Source organism: Oncorhynchus tshawytscha, linkage group LG05 (genome assembly GCF_018296145.1).
Source record: "Oncorhynchus tshawytscha isolate Ot180627B linkage group LG05, Otsh_v2.0, whole genome shotgun sequence".
In the NCBI taxonomy this organism is placed as follows: Eukaryota; Metazoa; Chordata; class Actinopteri; order Salmoniformes; family Salmonidae; genus Oncorhynchus; species Oncorhynchus tshawytscha.
Window position 1 is genome coordinate 22924417 of NC_056433.1, and position 20219 is coordinate 22944635.

General features: G+C 43.2%; 1 protein-coding gene across 3 annotated transcripts; it reads left to right on the forward strand.

Moving 5' to 3' along the window:
- The first annotated feature begins 9821 nt into the window (after nucleotides 1-9821).
- On the forward strand, nucleotides 9822-15218 carry LOC112250180 (headcase protein homolog). 3 transcript variants are annotated; one of them, XM_024420101.2, is made up of 4 exons: nucleotides 9822-10214; nucleotides 12457-13551; nucleotides 14323-14477; nucleotides 14731-15218. In XM_024420101.2, the coding sequence occupies exons 1-4, from the start codon at nucleotides 10055-10057 to the stop codon at nucleotides 14893-14895; spliced, it is 1575 nt and encodes a 524-aa protein (XP_024275869.1). In that variant the 5' UTR covers nucleotides 9822-10054; the 3' UTR covers nucleotides 14896-15218. The 3 variants fall into 3 exon arrangements, with proteins under 3 accessions (XP_024275869.1, XP_024275870.1, XP_024275871.1); XM_024420102.2 differs by having other exon boundaries at nucleotides 9823-10214; nucleotides 12460-13551; XM_024420103.2 differs by lacking the exon at nucleotides 9822-10214 and adding an exon at nucleotides 10504-10576 and having other exon boundaries at nucleotides 12460-13551.
- Nucleotides 15219-20219: the final 5001 nt, after the last annotated feature.

Here is a 20219-nt window from a genome sequence, read left to right on the forward strand (position 1 = left end):
AGCTTTGATGCACCTGTACTGACCTCGCCTTCTGGATGGCAGCGGGGTGAACAGGCAGTGGCTCGGGTGGTTGATGTCCTTGATGATCTTTATGGCCTTCCTGTAGCATCGGGTGGTGTAGGTGTCCTGGAGGGCAGGTAGTTTGCCCCCGGTGATGCGTTGTGCAGACCTCACTACCCTCTGGAGAGCCTTACGGTTGAGGGCGGTGCAGTTGCCATACCAGGCGGTGATACAGCCCGCCAGGATGCTCTCGATTGTGCATCTGTAGAAGTTTGTGAGTGCTTTTGGTGACAAGCCGAATTTCTTCAGCCTCCTGAGGTTGAAGAGGCGCTGCTGCGCCTTCCTCACGATGCTGTCTGTGTGAGTGGACCAATTCAGTTTGTCTGTGATGTGTATGCCGAGGAACTTAAAACTTGCTACCCTCTCCACTACTGTTCCATCGATGTGGATGGGGGTGTTCCCTCTGCTGTTTCCTGAAGTCCACAATCATCTCCTTAGTTTTGTTGACGTTGAGTGTGAGGTTATTTTCCTGACACCACACTCCGAGGGCCCTCACCTCCTCCCTGTAGGCCGTCTCGTCGTTGTTGGTAATCAAGCCTACCACTGTTGTGTCGTCCGCAAACTTGATGATTGAGTTGGAGGCGTGCGTGGCCACGCAGTCGTGGGTGAACAGGGAGTATATGCAACGAGGCGTGTGTTTTCTCTCCAGGCGACCAGGTCTGGCTCCCCACCTTTAACCTGCCCCTCAGCTTCCGGCAGGGTAGATGAAGTCTTTGGTTTGTGTGTCCGTTTTTAAAGTCCTGAGGAGAGTTAATGAGGTAACGTACCATTTGCAACTCCCTGTTGACTTTTCATGTCTCTCCTCAGGCTAGTGGTGTCTGGTCCCCTCGCAGAGGCTGGACCCTGTGACACCCTGCCTCCTCCTCTGGACATCGAGGGAGGTCCGTCATACTTGGTCAGTGAAGTCCTGGATTCAAGGCGTCAGGTGGGGCATCTCCAGTACCTCATCGACTGGGAGCGGTACGGCCCAGAGGAGTGGCGACGTGTTCCTGCGGTGGACATCCTGGACGCTTCGCTGACCAGGGTTTTTCACCATTGGCGCCCTGACTGACCCACACCTTGTCCCTGAGGCCGGTACTCAGGTCTGTCTTGTCTCATTACGCACACCTGGTTCCCCCTGATTTAGTGTGCCTTCTCTTCCCCATTGTGTTTTTTTTCTCCATTGGTGTTGAGTACCTTTTGCTCTGTTGTATTGTGCACTTGTTGTTATTTTAAATGGAGAAATAAAACCCCTTATTACATATTCCTGTGCCTGTCTCCTATCATTATACAGCATTAATAATTATTGTTGATGGCCTTCATGAGAGAATTACGTTGGGGGATTATGTAGATTACAATTTTGATTAATTTAGTTACACTTAACTGGTTAGACCAGTAGACTTATAAAGAGGGGTTCCTGCAGATTCATTAAGAGTGTGGTTCGATGTGACAGTTATTGATGTTTGTCACCATAAGCACAAAGCTAGTATAAATTCCTGACAATAGTCTAAATGAATTGAAGAACAAGTCAGCTTTAGCCAGGATTTTACTCTGGTGCAGTATTTCTCAAGTAAAAAAATGTCCTATGTAGACGATGCTTGGCAGGTCCGTTTCACTGTTTCCATCAAACTTTTGTGTGTAAAGTACGTTGGATAACATTTCATGACAGGCCTGATGGAAACATTTCGGAGGAACTTTCAAAATGTTGACAAGACAAAATATGCGAGAAGTTGGGATAATTGTCTAAAATAAATAATGCAAGGCCTGTCGGTGGAACGCTTGGTTATATCATACCCCTTTTTTTTTTAAATGCCGTTTATCTGCGGTCAACTGGTATTTTGGATGCAGAATAACTGCCTTGTACTTGTTGCAGATAAAAGGCTGTGCGTGATGTAGTGTGCACACACACTTGCAGTTAAATTCAGTTTGGAAACACCACTGGTGGGGAAATGCTCAGTCTTTATGCAGATGTTAGAATATTCGCATGAAATGTCACCAATTGGATGGAAACCTCGCTAATAGCGATGTTCCTATTAACTTATGTGATTGTTTTTTCACGACATTTATTAAGTTCGCATAGAAAATACAATTGCCTGCTAGGGTGCATTTCCACTGAGAACGATCTTGTGTCGATAAAAACATTACCGATTTAGGCAACTTGTGTAATTAATCAGTGACCGCCTGTATGCCCTCCCACCTATCTGTCTCATGTAGCCTTATTTGCCATATTCTAATTATTCACGTGCCAATGTATTGACACGGTCCGTGACATTGTAAAACTTGCCAACCAGAAAAGAAAAGTGGCGCAATTCAGGCATTCTTGAAAGAGAAACTAAATGTTTTAGTTGCAAGCAGTAGACATTTTGAATGCAATGTGGAGTGGATCTTTATAGTTACGCGGTGACGTCACGTCTACCTTACAAATTATTCGGCAATCATCCTCTATTCGAAAAATCCACTCGTTGAATAGATAAAAATAGCTGTTTCCATTAACTTGTCAAGTGATTTTTTTTATTTTTATTTTTATGTTGACATTTAGAAAGTTTCCATAGAAAATAGACGCAATAATTGCCTGCTAGGGTGAGTTACCTGGACGCAAAAGCCAGCATGGATAGTATGCAATTTAATATTTGCCATATTCTAATGATCAGTTTCCGTCATTTGTCGCAATAACAAAACTGACAAAAGAAACATCCACCCCTGTCAAACGGCTAACATTTTAGTCGATCTTTAGAAAAATTGTCCTATATATCTGCCGTTTCCATTAGGCTACATGATGTAGCGACGTCGCTTTATTCAAATAAACCTGGGTCAATGGAAAACTGCCTACTGTTGTCGATCTTTCGAAATGTTTATCTTCCGTTTCCATTACACATGTAATCATTTTTTGTTGCGACATTGCTTTTGTCGAATAAACCTGGGTCAATGGAAAGTTAGTGCCGGTGTGTTCTGCGGATAGAGCGCAATCACCGCAGCTGTTTAATCTGCAACTGTTTATCGGGTTTTGTTAAAATCAAAACCCAACCATCAAGTAAGTCCTGACGAACTCTTAATGAAATATCACAAAACCCAGTTTAGATTATATTGACTTCATGACAAATTAACCTACTTGCACTTTCTAGTCAATTTTTGCACTGGAATAAATGTTTCTGACAAACATCGCTGTCACATGCCGTTCAACGAAATAAGTTGGTTCTCGAGTTCAGGTCTGCTTTATTAATGCAGATGCAAATTACTGATGTATTTAATCAAACATCACATCACACGAAGCTACTAGTGGTGCTCAAATTAATTATGAAAGAGTTTTTGAGATGGGCTATTATCAATCTGTCAGTGTCTAGCAATCTTCACCCTGGCCTGAGTACTTTTTTTAGAGTGAACACATGTATTGCCCCTCAACAACATAGAAGCAGTGATGTACTATCACCAGTAGAATGTCAGAGGCTGTGGTTGACCAGGCCTGAGAGGTTCATTAGGTGCAGTTCAGGAGTATGTGGGGCAACCTAGGACTTTATAAACTGTTATTGTTTCCCTTGAGGAAACTAACCAAGAACTAATCAAAATAAAATGTTATTGGTTCCATACACATGGTTAGCAGATGTTAATGCGAGTAGTGACATTACACATGGTTAGCAGATGTTAATGCGAGTAGCGACATGCTTGTTCTTCTAGTTCCGACAGTGCAGTAATATCTAACAAGTATTCTAACAATTCCACAACTACCGAATACACACATCTTAGTAAGAATGTAATAAGAATATGTACATATAAATATATGGATGAGCGATGACTGAGGGGCATAGGCACGATGCAATAGATGGTATAGAATACAGTATATACATATGAGATGAGTAATGCAAGGTATGTAAACATTAAAGTGACTAGTGATCCATTTATTAAAGTGGCCAATGATTTTGAGTATGTAGGCAGCAGCCTCACTGTATCAGTGATGGCTGTTTATAGTGATTGCTGTTTAACAGTCTGATGGCCTTGAGATCGAAGCTGTTTTTCAGTCTCTCGGTCCCAGCTTTGATGCACCTGTACTGACCTCGCTTTCTGGATGGTAGCGGGGTGAACAGGCAGTGGCTCGGGTGGTTGTTGTCCTTGATCTTTTTGGCCTTCCTGTGACATCGGGTGCTGTAGGTGTCCTGGAGAGGTGGTTTGACCTCGGTGATGCATTGTGCAGACCGCACAACTCTGGAGAGCCTTGTGGTTGTGGGCGGTGCAGTTGCCGTACCAGGCGGCGATACAGCCCGACAGGATGCTCTCAATTATGCATCTGTAAAGGTTTGTGAAGGTTTTAGGTGACAAGCCAAATTTCTTCAGCCTCCTGAGGTTGCATTATCCTCAAAGCAGGCAAAGGTGTTTAATTTATCTGGAAGCAAGCCGTCTGTGTCCATGACGTGACTGGTTTTATTTTTGTAGTCTGTAATTGCCTGTAGACCCTGCCACATGCGTCTGTCGTTGAATTGCGATTCCACTTTGGCCCTATACTGACATTTTGCTTGTTTGATTGCCTTGCGGAGGGAATAACTACACTGTTTATATTCGGCCATATTCCCAGTCATATTTCTAAGGTTAAATGCAGTGGTACGCGCTTTCAGTTTTGCACGAATACTGCCATGTATCCATGATTTCTGGTTAGGGTAAGTTTTTAGTCAAAATGGGTACAACATCTCCAATGCCCTTCCTTATAAACTCACTCACGAATCAGCGTATAAATCAATATTATTCTCTTAGGCTGCCCGGAACATTTCCCAGTCCGCGTGATCAAAACAATTTTGAAATGTGGATACCGATTGGTCGGACCAGCGTTGAATAGTTCTAGTCACAGGTATATCCTGTTTGAGTTTCTGCCTATAGGACGGTAGGAGCAAAATGGAGTCGTGGTCGGAGTTGCCGAAGGGAGGGCGGGGGAGGGCCTTGTATGCATCACAGAAGTTAGAGTAGCAGTGATCCCGTGTATTGCACGCACGAGTTATGCAGAGAATATGCTGATAGAATTTAGATTAGCCTTGTTCTCAAATTTGCTTTGTTAAAATCTCAAGCTACAATAAATGCAGCCTCAGGATATATGGTTTCCAGTTGGCATAGAGTCCAGTGAAGTTCCTTGACGGCAGTCGTGGTATCGGCTTGAGGAGGGATATGCACGGCTGTGATAATAACCGACGAGAATTCTCCTGGGGGATAATATGGTTGGCATTTGATTGTAAGAAACTAGGTCAGGTGAACAAAATGACTTGAGTTCATGTATGTTATGATTACACCGTGAGTTGTTAATCATGAAGCATACACCCCCGCCCTCCTCCTTCCCAGAGATGTTTATTTCTGTCGGCACGACACATAAAGAATCCCGGTGGCTGTACCGACTCGGACAACATATCCTGAGAGAGCCATGTTTCCGTGAAACCGAGAATGTTAAAATCCCATGTTAATATCTCTCTGGAAAGCAACCCTTGCCTTAATTTAGTCTACCTTGTAATCTAGAGACTGGGCATTGGCGAGTATTATACTCGAAAGCAGTGGGTGGTGTGCACGCCTTCAAAGTCTGACCAGGAGGCCGCTCCATCTACCTCTTCTGTGGCGATGTTGTTTTGGGTCGTCCTCTGGAATCAGATCCAATGTCCTGGGTGGTGGTGCGAACAAAGGATCCACTTCGGGAAAGTCGTATTCCTGGTCGTAATGTTGGTAAGTTGACATCACTCTGATATCCAATAGTTATTTCCGGCTGTATGTAATAACACTTAAGATTCTCTGGGCTAACGATGTAAGAAATAATATATAAAAAACAAAATCTGCATAGTTTCTTAGGGACTAGAAGCAAGGCAACCATCTCTGTCGGCGCCATCATGCTAAACAAGGTATGTGCTATCTGGGATTCTTGGGATGTCCCAACTCTGACTTTACCCCATTTTAAATGTAAAATAGTTACGGTTAGGTAAGGGTGATGGTTAGGGTCACATTTACATTTCCCAAGGGTCCCAGATAGCAATAACAGGCACAACTTCGATAGTGTTTTCTTCTCAAAGTTGCCGGGATGTCATGTCCTACTTAGGCTATATCTGTACACTCCCAATAACATGATAATTACAAAACTTCTATAAGATCAAATAAACCTCATGTAGCAAATAAGCCATTACATTTTTTGTTAACCAAATTCAACACTCATTGACCTCCATACAAAAACTCTTTGCTTGGTAAGCGGAAGAAATGGCACTTGCTGGAAAAGACAGATTTTGGACCGAGTTATCCCTCTTGCTTTGCCTCTTCCTCTCTGTTTACATTGTGTGGTTCAAACAAAAACACCCTATTGATTGGTTGACAATGATGAATACCACAATGTAGGATGAAGTTGAAGAGCAACTGCAGAAACTTTCAGTCGACTGCAGTCAACTTCATGACCTATGATCACATGATTTTTATAAAGTTCATGCAGTTGACATGTACTGTAGGTGCAAGTCGGAAAATGTTTATCCCCATAATGCAACACACTTTGAAAGGCCGTGACACAAAAGTGATCTGTTTGCGCCCATAATGCCCCCATAATTGCAGCTTGTTAGAATGTGACACTGATTTGTTTCTTCTGCTGTAGACCATTTAGACTACATTGTTGCTATCTTTAAAATACTTTGTTTGAATATCCTGTATTAATAAGGTACCATAAATTATAATACAATACAAGGAATGTTATGACTTAAATGTCTTCATTATGACACCCCTCCCATTATTCTCCCTTGCTATTGATTTTGGCTTCTGGGAACACCTGTATAATATTGGCATGTGACATTATACCCTTTGTTGTACTTCTAGGGACAATGACGGTTCAACATGAAGTGTCTGCTTATTGTAATGATCCAACTGTTTGCCAGTAAAAATAAGTCTAATCTAGTATTACAGTGCACGTTGTTTATAACAATAACCAATGCAAAAATGAAACATAGTCAATCAATTTGTCAATAGACACTATATATACAAAAGTATGTGGACACCCCTTCAAATTAGTGGATTCGGCTATTTCAGCCAAACCTGTTGCTGACAGGTGTATACATTTTTGCACACAGCCATGCAATCTCCATAGACAAACACTGGCAGTAGAATGGCCTTACTGAAGTGTTCAGTGACTTTCAATATGGCACTGTCATAGGATGCCACCATTCTAACAAGTCAGTTCGTCAAATTTCTGCCTTGCTAGAGCTGTCCTGGTTGCCTGTAAATGCCATTATTGTGAAGTGGAAACATCTATGAGCAACAATGGCTCAGCCGCAAAGTGGTAGGCAACACAAGCTCACAGAACAGGACCACCGAGTGCTGAAGCACGTAGCATGTATAAATTGTATGTCCTTGGTTCCAACACTCACAACAGAGTTCCATACTGCCTCTGGAAATAACGGCAGAACAATAACTGTTCGTAGGGAGCCTCATGAAATGGGTTTCCAAGGCCATGCATCCGCACACAAGCCTAAGATCACAATGCCAAGTGTCGGCTGGAGTGGTGTTAAGCTCGCCGCCATAGGACTCTGGAGCAATAGGACTCTGGAGCTTCACCATCTGGCAGTCCGACAGGCGAATCTGGGTTTGGCGGATGCCAGGAGAACGCTACCTGTCTCAATGCATAGTGCCAACTGTACATTTTTGGTGAGGGAGGAATAATGGTCTGGGGCTGTTTTTGATGGTTCGGGCTAGGCCCCTTAGTTCCAGTGAAGGGAAATCTTAACGCTACAGCATACAATGACAACATCAGTGCCCGACCTCACTAATGCTTGTGGCTGAATTGAAGCAAGTGCCCTCAGCAATGTTCCAACATCTAATGGAAAGCCTTCCCAGAAGAGTGGAGGCTGTTATAGCAGCAAAGTGGGCACCAACTCTATAATAATGCCCAAGATTTTGGAATGAGATGTTCGAAGGGCAGGTGTCCACATACTTTTGACCATGTAGTGTACTTTGCAGGACGATCTGTTAAAATAATAAAATCACCAGGGATAGGTGGTGTGATTCCTGCAGTAGGGGATGCACTGTATTTTAAAACCTCTACAATTCTAGCACTGGGGTGTAACCAAAGTCTGCACACCGTGTGGATTCCCAGAATCATAATGCTATTAATGAGATCTGTAATTAATTAGTACAATAAAAGTAAGGGTATTTAGTCTTCATTTGTACACTTGCTCTTTATCCTCAGGCAGTGCAGCAACTGTTTGTGAACTCCTCTCTGGCTGTTCCACCTCATATTAGCTCCACTACCTCATGCTCTCTCCTGCTGTTGAAAATCCCCTGGCTTTCATATTTGTTTAGAGCCATGCTTCCTCTTTTTTGCTCCTCAGCTGACAGAGCCTATTTGAGTGTATTGTTTCAGTATGATCCACTGTTTATTTGAACGGTATATATAATGATTGTTTCTGAATGTTTTGGTGGGGAGATGGAACTAGGTGGGGAAGCCTTGCCATTACCATGCAGTGTTAGTGGAAACAACATAATGTCATAGACATTCACAAGAGCTTTAGGAATGTTGATTTCTCCTCACTCAACCCTGCTTTGTTTTACACATTCAGATGGACAAACTAGTGTCAAATTTGGTGTTCTGTTCAATGCCTATAAGTGCACCAATATCTTTGAGGCTTTGGTTGTGATTCTGAGGGCTGCCAAGATCTTTCTGAGGGCTGCCAAGAGGAAAAGATCATCGCATTTGAAGGGGAGCTGCTCCTGCAAGGTGTCCATGACAATGTTGATAACCATCAGCTTCATTCTTATAGGAGTGTGTTATCATTATTCAGGTGATAAGTCAAGCGTTCCTTTGAGGCTTTACTATTACATTTTATAAATTCTTAGGACTACAAATATTGTATTTCTAGGGGATGAAATACGTAGACTTCTTAGGAAACAACTTCCCCCTGTTTTATTAACCCTTACAGGAATCACTAAATGGCAATTGAATTGATTGTTTAAATGGTAATTTTGCTACCTCGTGTGGAACTCCTTAGAAAAACTAAGATAGCAAGTGCTTCAAGAGAGACCTTTGCACATAAAGCCTCATAAAGCCTCTCTTGAAGCACTTGCATTTTAGTTTTTCCAATGCATGGTGTTACTGTTATTCAAGGAAACACATACTTAGTATTGTGCTCTGGTAGGAAAGAAATGTGAAACTTGATATGGGAAGCAATTGTAATTCTTCAAGAAAATGGTTAGAAAAATAAATAAAAACAATGACAAATTTAGCAATGTACAATTTCTCTGAACTAATACAATGCATTTACAGTATGATCATTATCAAACTTCATCAAAGTGCAGTTCCTTTCCAAAGTTCATCATTGTCTTATAATGGAAATAATACATTCCTAAGAAAGCAATTGGGGGGGGGTTCTGAGGATGGTGAATAAAGTACAAACCTTTACTTTGCAGCCTGATTATTAGCCCAATACAACAGATGCATTGCATACATCTATCTTTTTGTAGCCTTATGCTGTATTATTACATTGCACTCTGCCTCTACTGTGTTATTGAAGAACATTTGTATTCATGAAAAGGATAGGAGACCATGCAACTGCAGAGTAAGTCTGCACTCAATCAATCTATTGTTGGCAAAGCCATAGAAGATTATGACTGCAACTGTAGCCTCAGATAAACCAGATAAAGCATTGACTTGATCCTGAGGTATTACCGTGGATTCCCCTTCCTACCAGGCCCCTTTACTTGGGACTCCCTTGCTAGATCTAATAATAACTTACAGCAATGGGTCGGGGGCGGGGCCGTGTTTCGTCATGGAGGCAGGAGGAAAACAGAACAGCGCCTGACCGATCTACATTCAAAGCAGGAATCAAAACAAGAAACGGACACGCCTTCTTCGTAGGTTACCTTTGCTGTCACAACTGCAGAAATCTAGATGGTGATATAGCTGCAAAAACAGTACCACCTGCAATCAAGAAGAGAGAATCAGTTCATTTGAAGTGGGATTCAAATGGAACCCGCAGAAATGTCAGACAGTCGATTATAGTTTGAAATTATTCATATCAGGATCAGTAAAATGCCCAACCAGAAAAGCAACAAGGGGAAGAGAAATAAACGCACTAATAGTAGTGGAGATGAGCAAGAAAATGGAGCCAGTGCTGCCGCAACAGTGGGAGCACCAGGGGTAACAACCTTATTGGGTGCTACAGCTGCACCGTTACACGAGCATACAAGTGGTAAGTGTGAAATTGTGTCAAAACATGCGTGACAAGTTATTGCAATGGATTTTATTGCATACGCACTAGACGACAAGCTTACGTTGCTTCACATTTCATTGTTGTCATCGACTGTACCTAACTCACGTGTTATTGCTTTATTGGCAACTAGCATTATACATTGGTAATTTAATGATTCGTTGACATGGAGCTCCATGCACTGCCATATCACGACGCACACATTCAGCCTGGTCTCTTAGACTAGAGTAACATAATAAACGTATATCCGGGAAACGTCAATGAGTACGTTAAGTTACCTTTGGTAGCCGCCCTACATAAGACCGAATGTTATTTTAGGCGGTAAACGAAAGTAAGGTGGATGGGTGAGCCTATAACGCAAACATGTAGCAACTCAAAGTTGCGTGTTTGAATCTCATCACAGACCATTTTAACTAATTAACAACTTTGCAACTGCTTAGCATTTTAGCTAACCCTAACCGTCTAACAACCCAAAGGTTACGTGTTCAAATCTCATCATGGGAACTTTAGCATTTGAGCTAATTAGCTTTGCAACTACTTACTACTTTTTAGCTACTTTGCAATTACTTAGCATGTTAGCTAACCCTTCCCATAACCTTAACCCTTAGCCTAGTTCACGTTATCCATTTAGCCACCTAGCTAACATTAGCCACAGCAAATTGGATTTTGTAACATACCATACACCTCTCAAATTCGTAACATATTGAACAAATTGTAATTAATAACATAATTTTAAGTGGTTGACGGACATTCACAAATCATACTAATTGGAGTGTCCTGGATTTACATTTGTCTTAGTATGATATGTTTCGTATCGTATGTATTAATTTGTGGATATCTATCATCCATTTGGTATTGTATGTTACTAATTGAAATTCGTACAATATGTAACAAATTTGCTAAATGTATAATATTTTACGAATTCCAATCGTTTTTGGCTAACGGTGGCTATGTGTCTAACGTAGGTTATGAGTTAGATGGAAGGGTTAGTTAACATGCTATGTAGTTGAACATAGCTAAAAAAGTAGTGAGTAGTTGCTAAAGTTGTCCGTGATTAGATTCGAATATGTAACATTTGGGTTGGTAGACATTCGTGTTATACGTCTACCCGCGACGAGCCAACCTACTTTCGTTTTTGCCTTAAGTAACCTTCTGTCTCATGTACCCATACCAAACGTAACATATTGTAACATTTTACTGTACTGGATTTACATTTACTATGTGATGTCTAGTCTGAGACCAGGCTGATCTAGAACCTGAAACGGTTCTTCAGCAGTCTGAAGAACTGTTTTTGGTTCCAGCTATAACCCTTTTGTGTTACATGTAGAATTGTTTTGGGTTCAAAGTAGAGCCCTTTCCACAGTGGGTTCTACATGGAACCCGAAAGGGGTGTACCTGTGTAACAGTGCTACTTCCGTCCCTCTCCTCGCCCCTACCTGGGCTCTAACCAAGGACCGTCTGCACACATGACCAACAGTTACCCTCGAAGGATCGTTACCAATCGCTCCACAAAAGCCGCAGAGCAAGGGAAACCATTACCCCAAGTCTCAGAGCGAGTGACGTCACCGATTGAAACGCTATTAGCGAGCACCTCGCTAACCAACTAGCCATTTCACACCGGTTACACCTGGAACCAAAAACGGTTCTCCTATGGGGACAGCCAAAGAACCCTTTTGGAACCCTTTTTTCTATGAGTGTAGTGCTTCTTTAATTACTTCATTAAAGGTCTCCCCTGAATCGTTGAAGGCCACATTTTCATTAAATCTATTCATTGGACTACTTTCCCACTCACTTGGCTGTACTGATGGGTTTCCCTGTCTGATGTGTATTCAGATGGCCTTTCTCTGTGATCCATGCTCAGTGATGATGGCTCTTATGTTGCAAAATAACACAGATTCCATTAGCATTCTTCTTATTTTTGAATGTTCACACAGTCCATTACTGTTTAATGTTAAGTTCCAGACAGGCTCTGCATTGATGTTTCAGTCCTGAATCGTTCACTAACAGCATGGAATATGTTCAACATTGCATTCACAGGAGTTAGTCTTTACAGCATGAATTAAAATCTATTATGTTTAATATCATTTTGTTGTTCTGTGATATGTCCAAAGTGAATTTTGTGCCTCAAAAGCTTATGTTTGTTTTTATTTTCAAGTCATACTTCGTATGAAGAGGTTATAATATATTTTTGAGTGATACAGTAACTCTTTTGTTTTGTGTTCAGCAGAAGCCCCCTGTGCCACCCCTCTTGTGTGCAGTCTGGCCAGAGACATTGACCTTGAGAAGGATGACTATCAACGTGTAGTGTGCAACAGTGATAGCTGCCCCTATGGCAACTGGATGCACTTGCAGTGCTTCTACGAGTGGGAGAGCAGCATCCTGGTCCAGTTCAACTGCATTGGAAGGGCCCGCAGCTGGAACGAGAAGCAGTGTCGGCAGAACATGTGGACTAAGAAGGGATACGACCTGGCCTTCCGCTTCTGCTCCTGCCGCTGTGGCCAGGGCCACCTTAAGAAAGACACAAACTGGTACCAGGTGAAGCGCATGACAGATGTAAAGAAGAAGATCCCTCTGGAGAAGAGCCTGGGGAAGTTGAGCAGCCTAACTGGAGCTGGAGGGGGTGCATGTGGAGGTGGGTTGGATCTGACTGATGATCCTAAGAGGGGCAAGTTACATGGGGGCAGTAAACTGGCTCACAGAGCAAGTCAGGAGCTGCCTCGCCGACAGTCAGTGGATCGGCAGAACTCTCAAGAGAGGGGACACGTAGGGCTGTTCTGTGCAAGCAGCCTGGGGCCCCGCTCACCCTCTGAGTCCCCGGGCCAGTCCCCTCCGTTAGGCTTCTCCTTCTTCTCCCCGCCCGTCTTTGCAGGGCCCCGCAACTCCCGGCACCTGGGGGAGTTCCTGAAGAATGCAGTGCACATGGATAGCCACCGGAAGCACATGCTGGCAAGCGGCATGCTGGGTCGCGGAGGCCACCTGGATCACACCATCTTACCTCTGCCCAGACTCACCCTGGGGGACAACCCAGTGCAGTTCCTGCGAAGGCTGGACCTCACAGAGCTGCTGACCCACATTCCCAGACACAAGCTGAACACCTACCACGTACGTATGGAGGATGATGCCCAGGCGGGCCAGGGAGAGGACCTGAGGAGGTACATCTTGTCGGCTCTGAGCGCCAGCCACAGGAACATGGTCAACTGTGCCCTGTGCCACCGCACCCTGCCTGTCTTTGAGCAGTTCCCCCTGGTGGACGGGACCCTGTTCCTGAGCCCCGCTAGACATGATGAGATCGAGTACGATGTGCCGTGCCACCTGCAAGGTAGGCCTGCGGAACAATGTCTGTCTCTGAGGAACTGAATTTGAAACACTTAAGCTATCAGGTTCAGCAGACAGCCAAAACATTGCACATGCCTCATAAGTATGTTGTGATAGGCTACAAACTCAAATATTGCTAACGGAAAATGGCATCATTCTTGTTTGATATTCTGTGGACATATTTTCCCACAAACAGTCTCAGGAAACCTGTAATTACAACATTGAAAATGATTGCCTTGGTTCTGAGCTTCCTGCTGAGGTAGAAAAATGTGTACAGTGAAAAGTTCAAGCTTACTGTTGACAGCTGATAAGGTTTCAGGAGCTACAGTATGTGGCTGCAGGCAAATTATTTGGACTCAAGGTGTATGGTGGGACAGACAAAGGTCTTCAGAATAACAATTTTCATAATTTGTTATTCTGGTCTGCATATAGGGTGTTTTCTCTTGCATATATTTAAGATGAGAACACACCATAATAAACAATACAATGAATGACTTTAATTGATAAGTAAATGAAATGATTATGCCACATGAATGTGATCAAGCATATCATACATATCAATCAAGTCAATCTATCCAATTTTCCACGAGCAGCTTGGTAGCTATTCACCACATGGATATGAATTCAAACTGGATGGATGATGTTGCTTTGATCTTCAGGCTTTGATATGCATGATTAATATGCGTTACAGTGAAATCCTTTCATGCATGTATTTTTCACGCTGTAGGGCTTATTGTAGATTCTATTAAATAACACTATTGTCTCTCTTGTGAAGGGAGGCTGATGCACCTGTATGCAATCTGTGTCGACTGTCTGGAGGGAGTCCACAAAATTGTATGTATCAAGTGCAAGTCCAGGTGGGATGGGAGCTGGCACCAGTTGGGGACAATGTACACCTATGATATACTGGCTGCGACGCCATGTTGTCAGGTGAGTAGGCCATCACATCTTTTTCTTCTCATGAGGAGTTTGAAATTTAATTTTGGGGTCAGTATCTGCATGGTCAAGGGTCGTCATTCGGACATGGCAGGCTGCCATAAAGTCACTTCATGGGCCATAGTCCGAGCAAAATGGAGGTTGTGTTGTGGCTAGATCTCTTGCTATCAATTAGTCTCATTGACATTATGAATGGCAAAGTCAACTACTGCAGATCCATAGCCATTTCCTCTCTTTGTGCCCTTAGGCCCGTCTGAACTGCAAGCACTGTGGTAAGCCGGTCATAGATGTCAGGGTGGGGATGCAGTACTTCTCAGAGTACAGCAACGTGCAGCAGTGCCCCCACTGTGGGAACCTCGACTACCACTTTGTCAAGCCATTCTCCTCCTTCAAAGTCTTAGAAGCTTATTGACAAATGTTGTGCATGTATGCTAGTGCTGTTTCTCTTGTTACATAACTAGGCAACTTAATTTTGAGCCTTGAATACTTTTTTTCTGGGATTCAGTTATTGTTTTCTCTTTTTTTAATGTATAGAAAGAATATGACTCCACTAAAAAGTTCCAAGACAACATCTACATGATTTCAGAAAAAATTATATTCACAAGACCTTAAACGGTTTGGAGCTGTCTGGCACTTAAAAAGACGAGCAACACATATACTGTGACAAGTGAATGTATCTGTAGGTCAAATTGCATTTTTACAAAAAATCTCTAATAAAGGAGAGAAAGAAATGTTGCATGTTCTCGTTCGTCATAATTGGCAAACGGCAAAGCGTCGGTGGAAATTAGTACATTTTAAATGATACTATGAATCTCTTTGGTTAATGCTTGGCTTATTGGTGCACAGTGATTGGTACATATTGCAGGTGTGTAGTGATGAAAATCTACCCCCCCCCCCGTACTGTAAAAATAATTGCATAGCCTCTCATTGAATTCACTCACTCAAAATAATGTTTAAGGTCACAAATAACAATAACTGTAGCAACCCTGTGTTTATAAACGTGGATATTGACTTTACTACTTAAGCATGCCTTTGTGGCACAGTTGATGCCATGCAGGGCTACAGGCCAGAAGGTTGAGGGTTAGCCGACTACCACGGATGAGCTCACTATTTGAACAAGGAGAGTGATGAAGTGCTGCATCAGATGACCTGGCCTCCTCAATCACCTGAACTCAACCCAATTGAGATGGTTGGGGATGAGTTGGACCGCAGAGTGAAGGAAAAGCAGCCAACAAGTGCTCAGCATATGTGGGAACTCCTTCAAGGCTGTTGGAAAAGCATTCCTCATGAAGCTGATTGAGAGAATGCCACGAGTGTGCAAAGCTGTCATCAAGGCAAAGGGTGGCTACTTTGAAGAATCTCAAATATAAAATATATTTTTAATTTAACACTTTTGGTTACTATATGATTCCATGGGTTATTTCATAGTTTTGATGTCCTCACTATTATTCTACAATGTAGAAAATAGTCAAAATAAAGAAAAACCCTGGAATGAGTAGGTGTGTCCAAACCTTTGAGTGGTACTGAATATACTCACCCTAAAGTTACATTAGTAGCCAGCAATGTTGCTGGGGCTGGAGAGGTGGCATCCTTCTGATGTACTCAATATGACTGTCCCATGTTCTCCACTGCAACTTGTTGAAGAGGGCTCCCCTGACTGGGGGAAGCCCGGGATCTATTTTTCTGTTGCCATCATGTGAAGAAGCCTCCATTACATCCTGCTTCATACGAGCAAAATGTGAAAAGGGAAAACCATACAACGGATGCAGAAATGTGGCTCTCTGGTAGTCCACCCATTGGGGTGTTACTGCAGCCCCACCTGGTGCTGAGTAGTATCCCACAGGTGGAGAAGAGGGAACATAGGATCCATGCTGCACTGTCCTCAGGCGTGGGGTTTCCATAGGCTCCAGAGAGGGGGTACAATCCACATGTTAGTAGTACACTGGATACCTCAGAACCATACTCCACTGGACCGCGGGTTGGCAGCGTGGCAATTACCCTGTGTGGTCTCTGTGGGCTGCCATACTAAAGGAAAGGGGGATACCTAGTCCACATGTTTTAAGCAGACCACCATAGTGCCTGTGCCCAAGAACACTAAGGTAACCTGACTAAATGACAACCGACCCGTAGCACTCACGTCTGTAGCCATGAAGTGCTTTGAAAGGCTGGTCATGGCTCACATCAACACCATCATCCCAGAAAACCTAGACCCACTCCAATTTGCATACCGCCCAACACATCCACAGATGATGCAGTCTCTATTGCACTCCACACTGCCCTTTCCCACCTGGACAAAAGGAACAGCTATGTGAGAATGCTATTCATTGACTACAGATCAGCGTTCAACACCATAGTGCCCTCAAAGCTCATCACTAAGCTAAGGACCCTGGGACTAAACACCTCCCTCTGCAACTGGATCCTGGACTTCCTGACGGGCCGCCCCAGGTGGTAAGGGTAGGTAACAACACATCTGCCACGCTGATCCTCAACATGGGCCCCTCAGGGGTGCATGCTCAGCCCCCTCCTGTACTCCCTGTACACTCATGACTGCACGGCCAGGCACGATTCTAACACCATTGTTAGATGGGGGTATAACAATGAGACAGCCTATAGGGAGGAGGTCAGAGACCTGGCAGGGTGGTGCCAGGACAATAACCTCTCCCTCAACGTAATCAAGACAAAGGAGATGATTGAGGACTACAGGAAAAAGAGGACCGAGCACGCCCCCATTCTCATCGACGGGGTTGCAGTGGAGCAGGTTGAGAGCTTCAAGTTCCTTGGTGTCCGCATCACCAACAAACTAACATGGTCCAAGCACACCATGACAGTCGTGAAGCGGGCACGACACAACCTATTCCCACTCAGGAGACTGAAAATATTTGGCATGGGTCCTCAAATCCTCAAAAGGTTCTACAGCTGCACCATCGAGAGCATCCTGCTGCTCGGCCTCCGACCGCAAGGCACTACAGAGGGTAGTGCGAACAGCCCAGTACATCACTGGGGCCAAGCTTCCTGCCATCCAGGACCTCTATACCAGGCGGTGTCAAAGGAAGGCCCTAAAAATTGTCAAAGACCCTAGTCATAGGCTGTTCTCTCTTCTACCACATGTCAAGCTACCAAGCTCCCCCCCCTCTCCTCTCCATACCACTGCCACTCTCTGTTGTCGTCTATGCATAGAGATAATTAAAGTGACTACCTACATGTACATACTACCTCAACTAACCGGTGCCCCCGCACATTGACTCTGTACCGGCACCCCCCTGTATATGCTGTTATTCTTTTACTGCTACTCTTTCTACTACTTGTTACTATTTATCTCTTGTTCTTATCCAGATTTTTTTAAACTTCCCTGTTGGTTAGGGGCTTGTAATTAAGCATTTCACTGTAAGGTTGAAATACCTGTTGTATTCGGCGCATGTGACTAATAAAATTATATTTGATTTTGATTTAACCCAACCCTTCTGAATCAGAGAGGTGGGGTGGGCTGCCTTAATCGACATCTACATCATCGGCACCCAGGGTATATTGGCTTGACTGCCTTGCTCAGGGACAGATCAAAAGATTTTTACCTTGTCAGCTCAGGGATTCAAACCAGCAACCTTTCAGTTACTGGCCCAACGCTCCTACCCTCCAGGCTACCTGCTGAGGTGTCAGCAAAGGCACAAATCCAGCTTAAAGGACCATGAAAGAGAGCACAAAAAAAATTAAAATGTATATCCCCAATTTTAATTTTCGTCAGGGTGTGTAAATAAAGTTCCCTGTATGTGTTAACTCTTGGGGTGCCTTATTCCCCTCTAACTGGGGGCGGTGTCAGTGGGTCACGGGTCAGCAAATACGTGGAGCCTGGTCGCTCTCTTTCAAGTACACTCGTAACAATCTAAGCATTATGATACTTCTATTAGATCAAATAAGCCTCACATATCAAAATAACAATTCATGTTTATCTTGACTAAATTCGACACATTGCCCCCCAAACAAAAATTCCTTGCATGCTTAACATAGATAGATTTTGGGCAGAGACAGGGCTTTTGCTTTGCCTCCCTCTCTCTGCCTGAACCAACTGTCACTGGTTTAAACTATGATAGAGAGGTGGGGGTGTTCGTTTAATTTGGAATAAGCTTTTCTTTTCAAATTTACCACTATCAGTACAAAATGGCATTTTAAACAAATAAGGGAATGGTTCAATTAGAGACCCTCCCCAAAGTTTGACTTATGTTGCATTTTGGGGAGCTCATGTTTCCTTCTGGGGTTTGAGCCCCCTTTGGCCCCCTGTAATTTCCACACTGAACAGATGTTTATTTGCATTTATCAAATGGCGTGGCGGTGCACAGTTTGGATGCTAGAATTATATTTTGGACGAACATGTGCAGTTAGCCTTGAAGTAGCCTAATCAGATTAAAACTTTGACTGGTTGTGTTTATGCCACACATAAAAAGGTAATACATTTTATACTTAGGCTATATTGAAGCGTTCTAGGTGAGTGAAAAATAGCTACTTGGATCGGAGAGGAGGCAGTGCAACTTTAAGCTTTCCTGAATAACTGGGCATTCAGAAAGTATTTATTGAAATGAAATACAGAAATATCTAATTTCCATAAGTATTGACACCTCTGAGTCAATACTTTGTAGAACCAACTTTGGCGGCAATTTCAGCTTTGAGTCGTCTTGGGTACTGTATGTCTGTATCAGCTTTGCACATCAGTGGCGTGTATTCATGGATGCCAAAGGAAGGGAAAAATACATGTAAAAAAAATAATTTTTTTTTTTAAATGCATCTTTCGTCTCTCTGTGTTTCATAATTTTACTTAAAATCGCAAGAGGCGGAATGTATCTCACTGGAGAAAGCACCCGAGCGAGCGAAACAGCGCCCCTCTTTCTCAGTATGTTTAGCCCACTTATCTGAGGCTGTCTGGTCTTAAAGAGTATGACATTGTTGCCGCCCGTAGCATTGAATGCAAGGGAGGCGAGAGCATTTCGCCTCCCTTGATCATTTAAAAATAATAATAGCCAATCAGTGTTGGCTAAACCGAGTGAGCTCAAATGTGAATGGTCCTGATACACAAAAAAAAACGTGTCATGGGAAGCCCGTTTGGATTTGACTTGACACCAATCACATCAAAAGCAGAATGTAGAGGGGAATAAGGCACCCCAAGAGTTAACATATACAGGGAACTTTATTTACACAAATGTTGCATCTCGTTGTTTTTTCTACTTGCACGCACGCACACACAAGTCAGCACCATCGACAGCCACATCATATTTAGCTTACTTTGATTCGATTGTTTTTGACTGAGTTCCCTGAATTCTTATCGAACCTTGTAGTCATGGCAGATAATATTCAAATTTTTGGTGACTTTAATATTTGCATGGAAAAGTCCACAGACCCACTCCAAAAGGCTTTCAGAGGCATCATCGATGTCCAACATGTCTCCGGTCCTACTCACTGCCACAGTCATACCCTGGACCTAGTTTTGTCCCGTGGAATAAATATTGTGGATCTTAATACCTTTCCTCATAATCCTGACCTTTTGGACCACCATTTTATTACGTTTGCAATCGCAACAAATAATCTGCATAGACCCCAACCAAGGATAATCAAAAGCCGTCCAAAGATTCCTAGAATTCCTCCACCTACCCAAGGACGTCAGAGTACAAAAATAGGTTAACCACCTACCTGAGGAACTAAAAGTGGCAGTAATAAAGCCTCTCTTGAAAAAGCCAAACCTTAACCCAGAAT

Excerpts from the sequence above, each read along its gene's own strand:
- LOC112250180 (XM_024420101.2), top strand. The coding sequence starts at position 10,055 with ATGCCCAACCAGAAAAGCAACAAGGGGAAGAGAAATAAACGCACTAAT. Across the intron at positions 13,552-14,322 it reads TGTGCCGTGCCACCTGCAAG|GGAGGCTGATGCACCTGTAT; the intron begins GTAGGCCTGCGG and ends TCTCTTGTGAAG. Across the intron at positions 14,478-14,730 it reads CTGCGACGCCATGTTGTCAG|GCCCGTCTGAACTGCAAGCA; the intron begins GTGAGTAGGCCA and ends TTGTGCCCTTAG.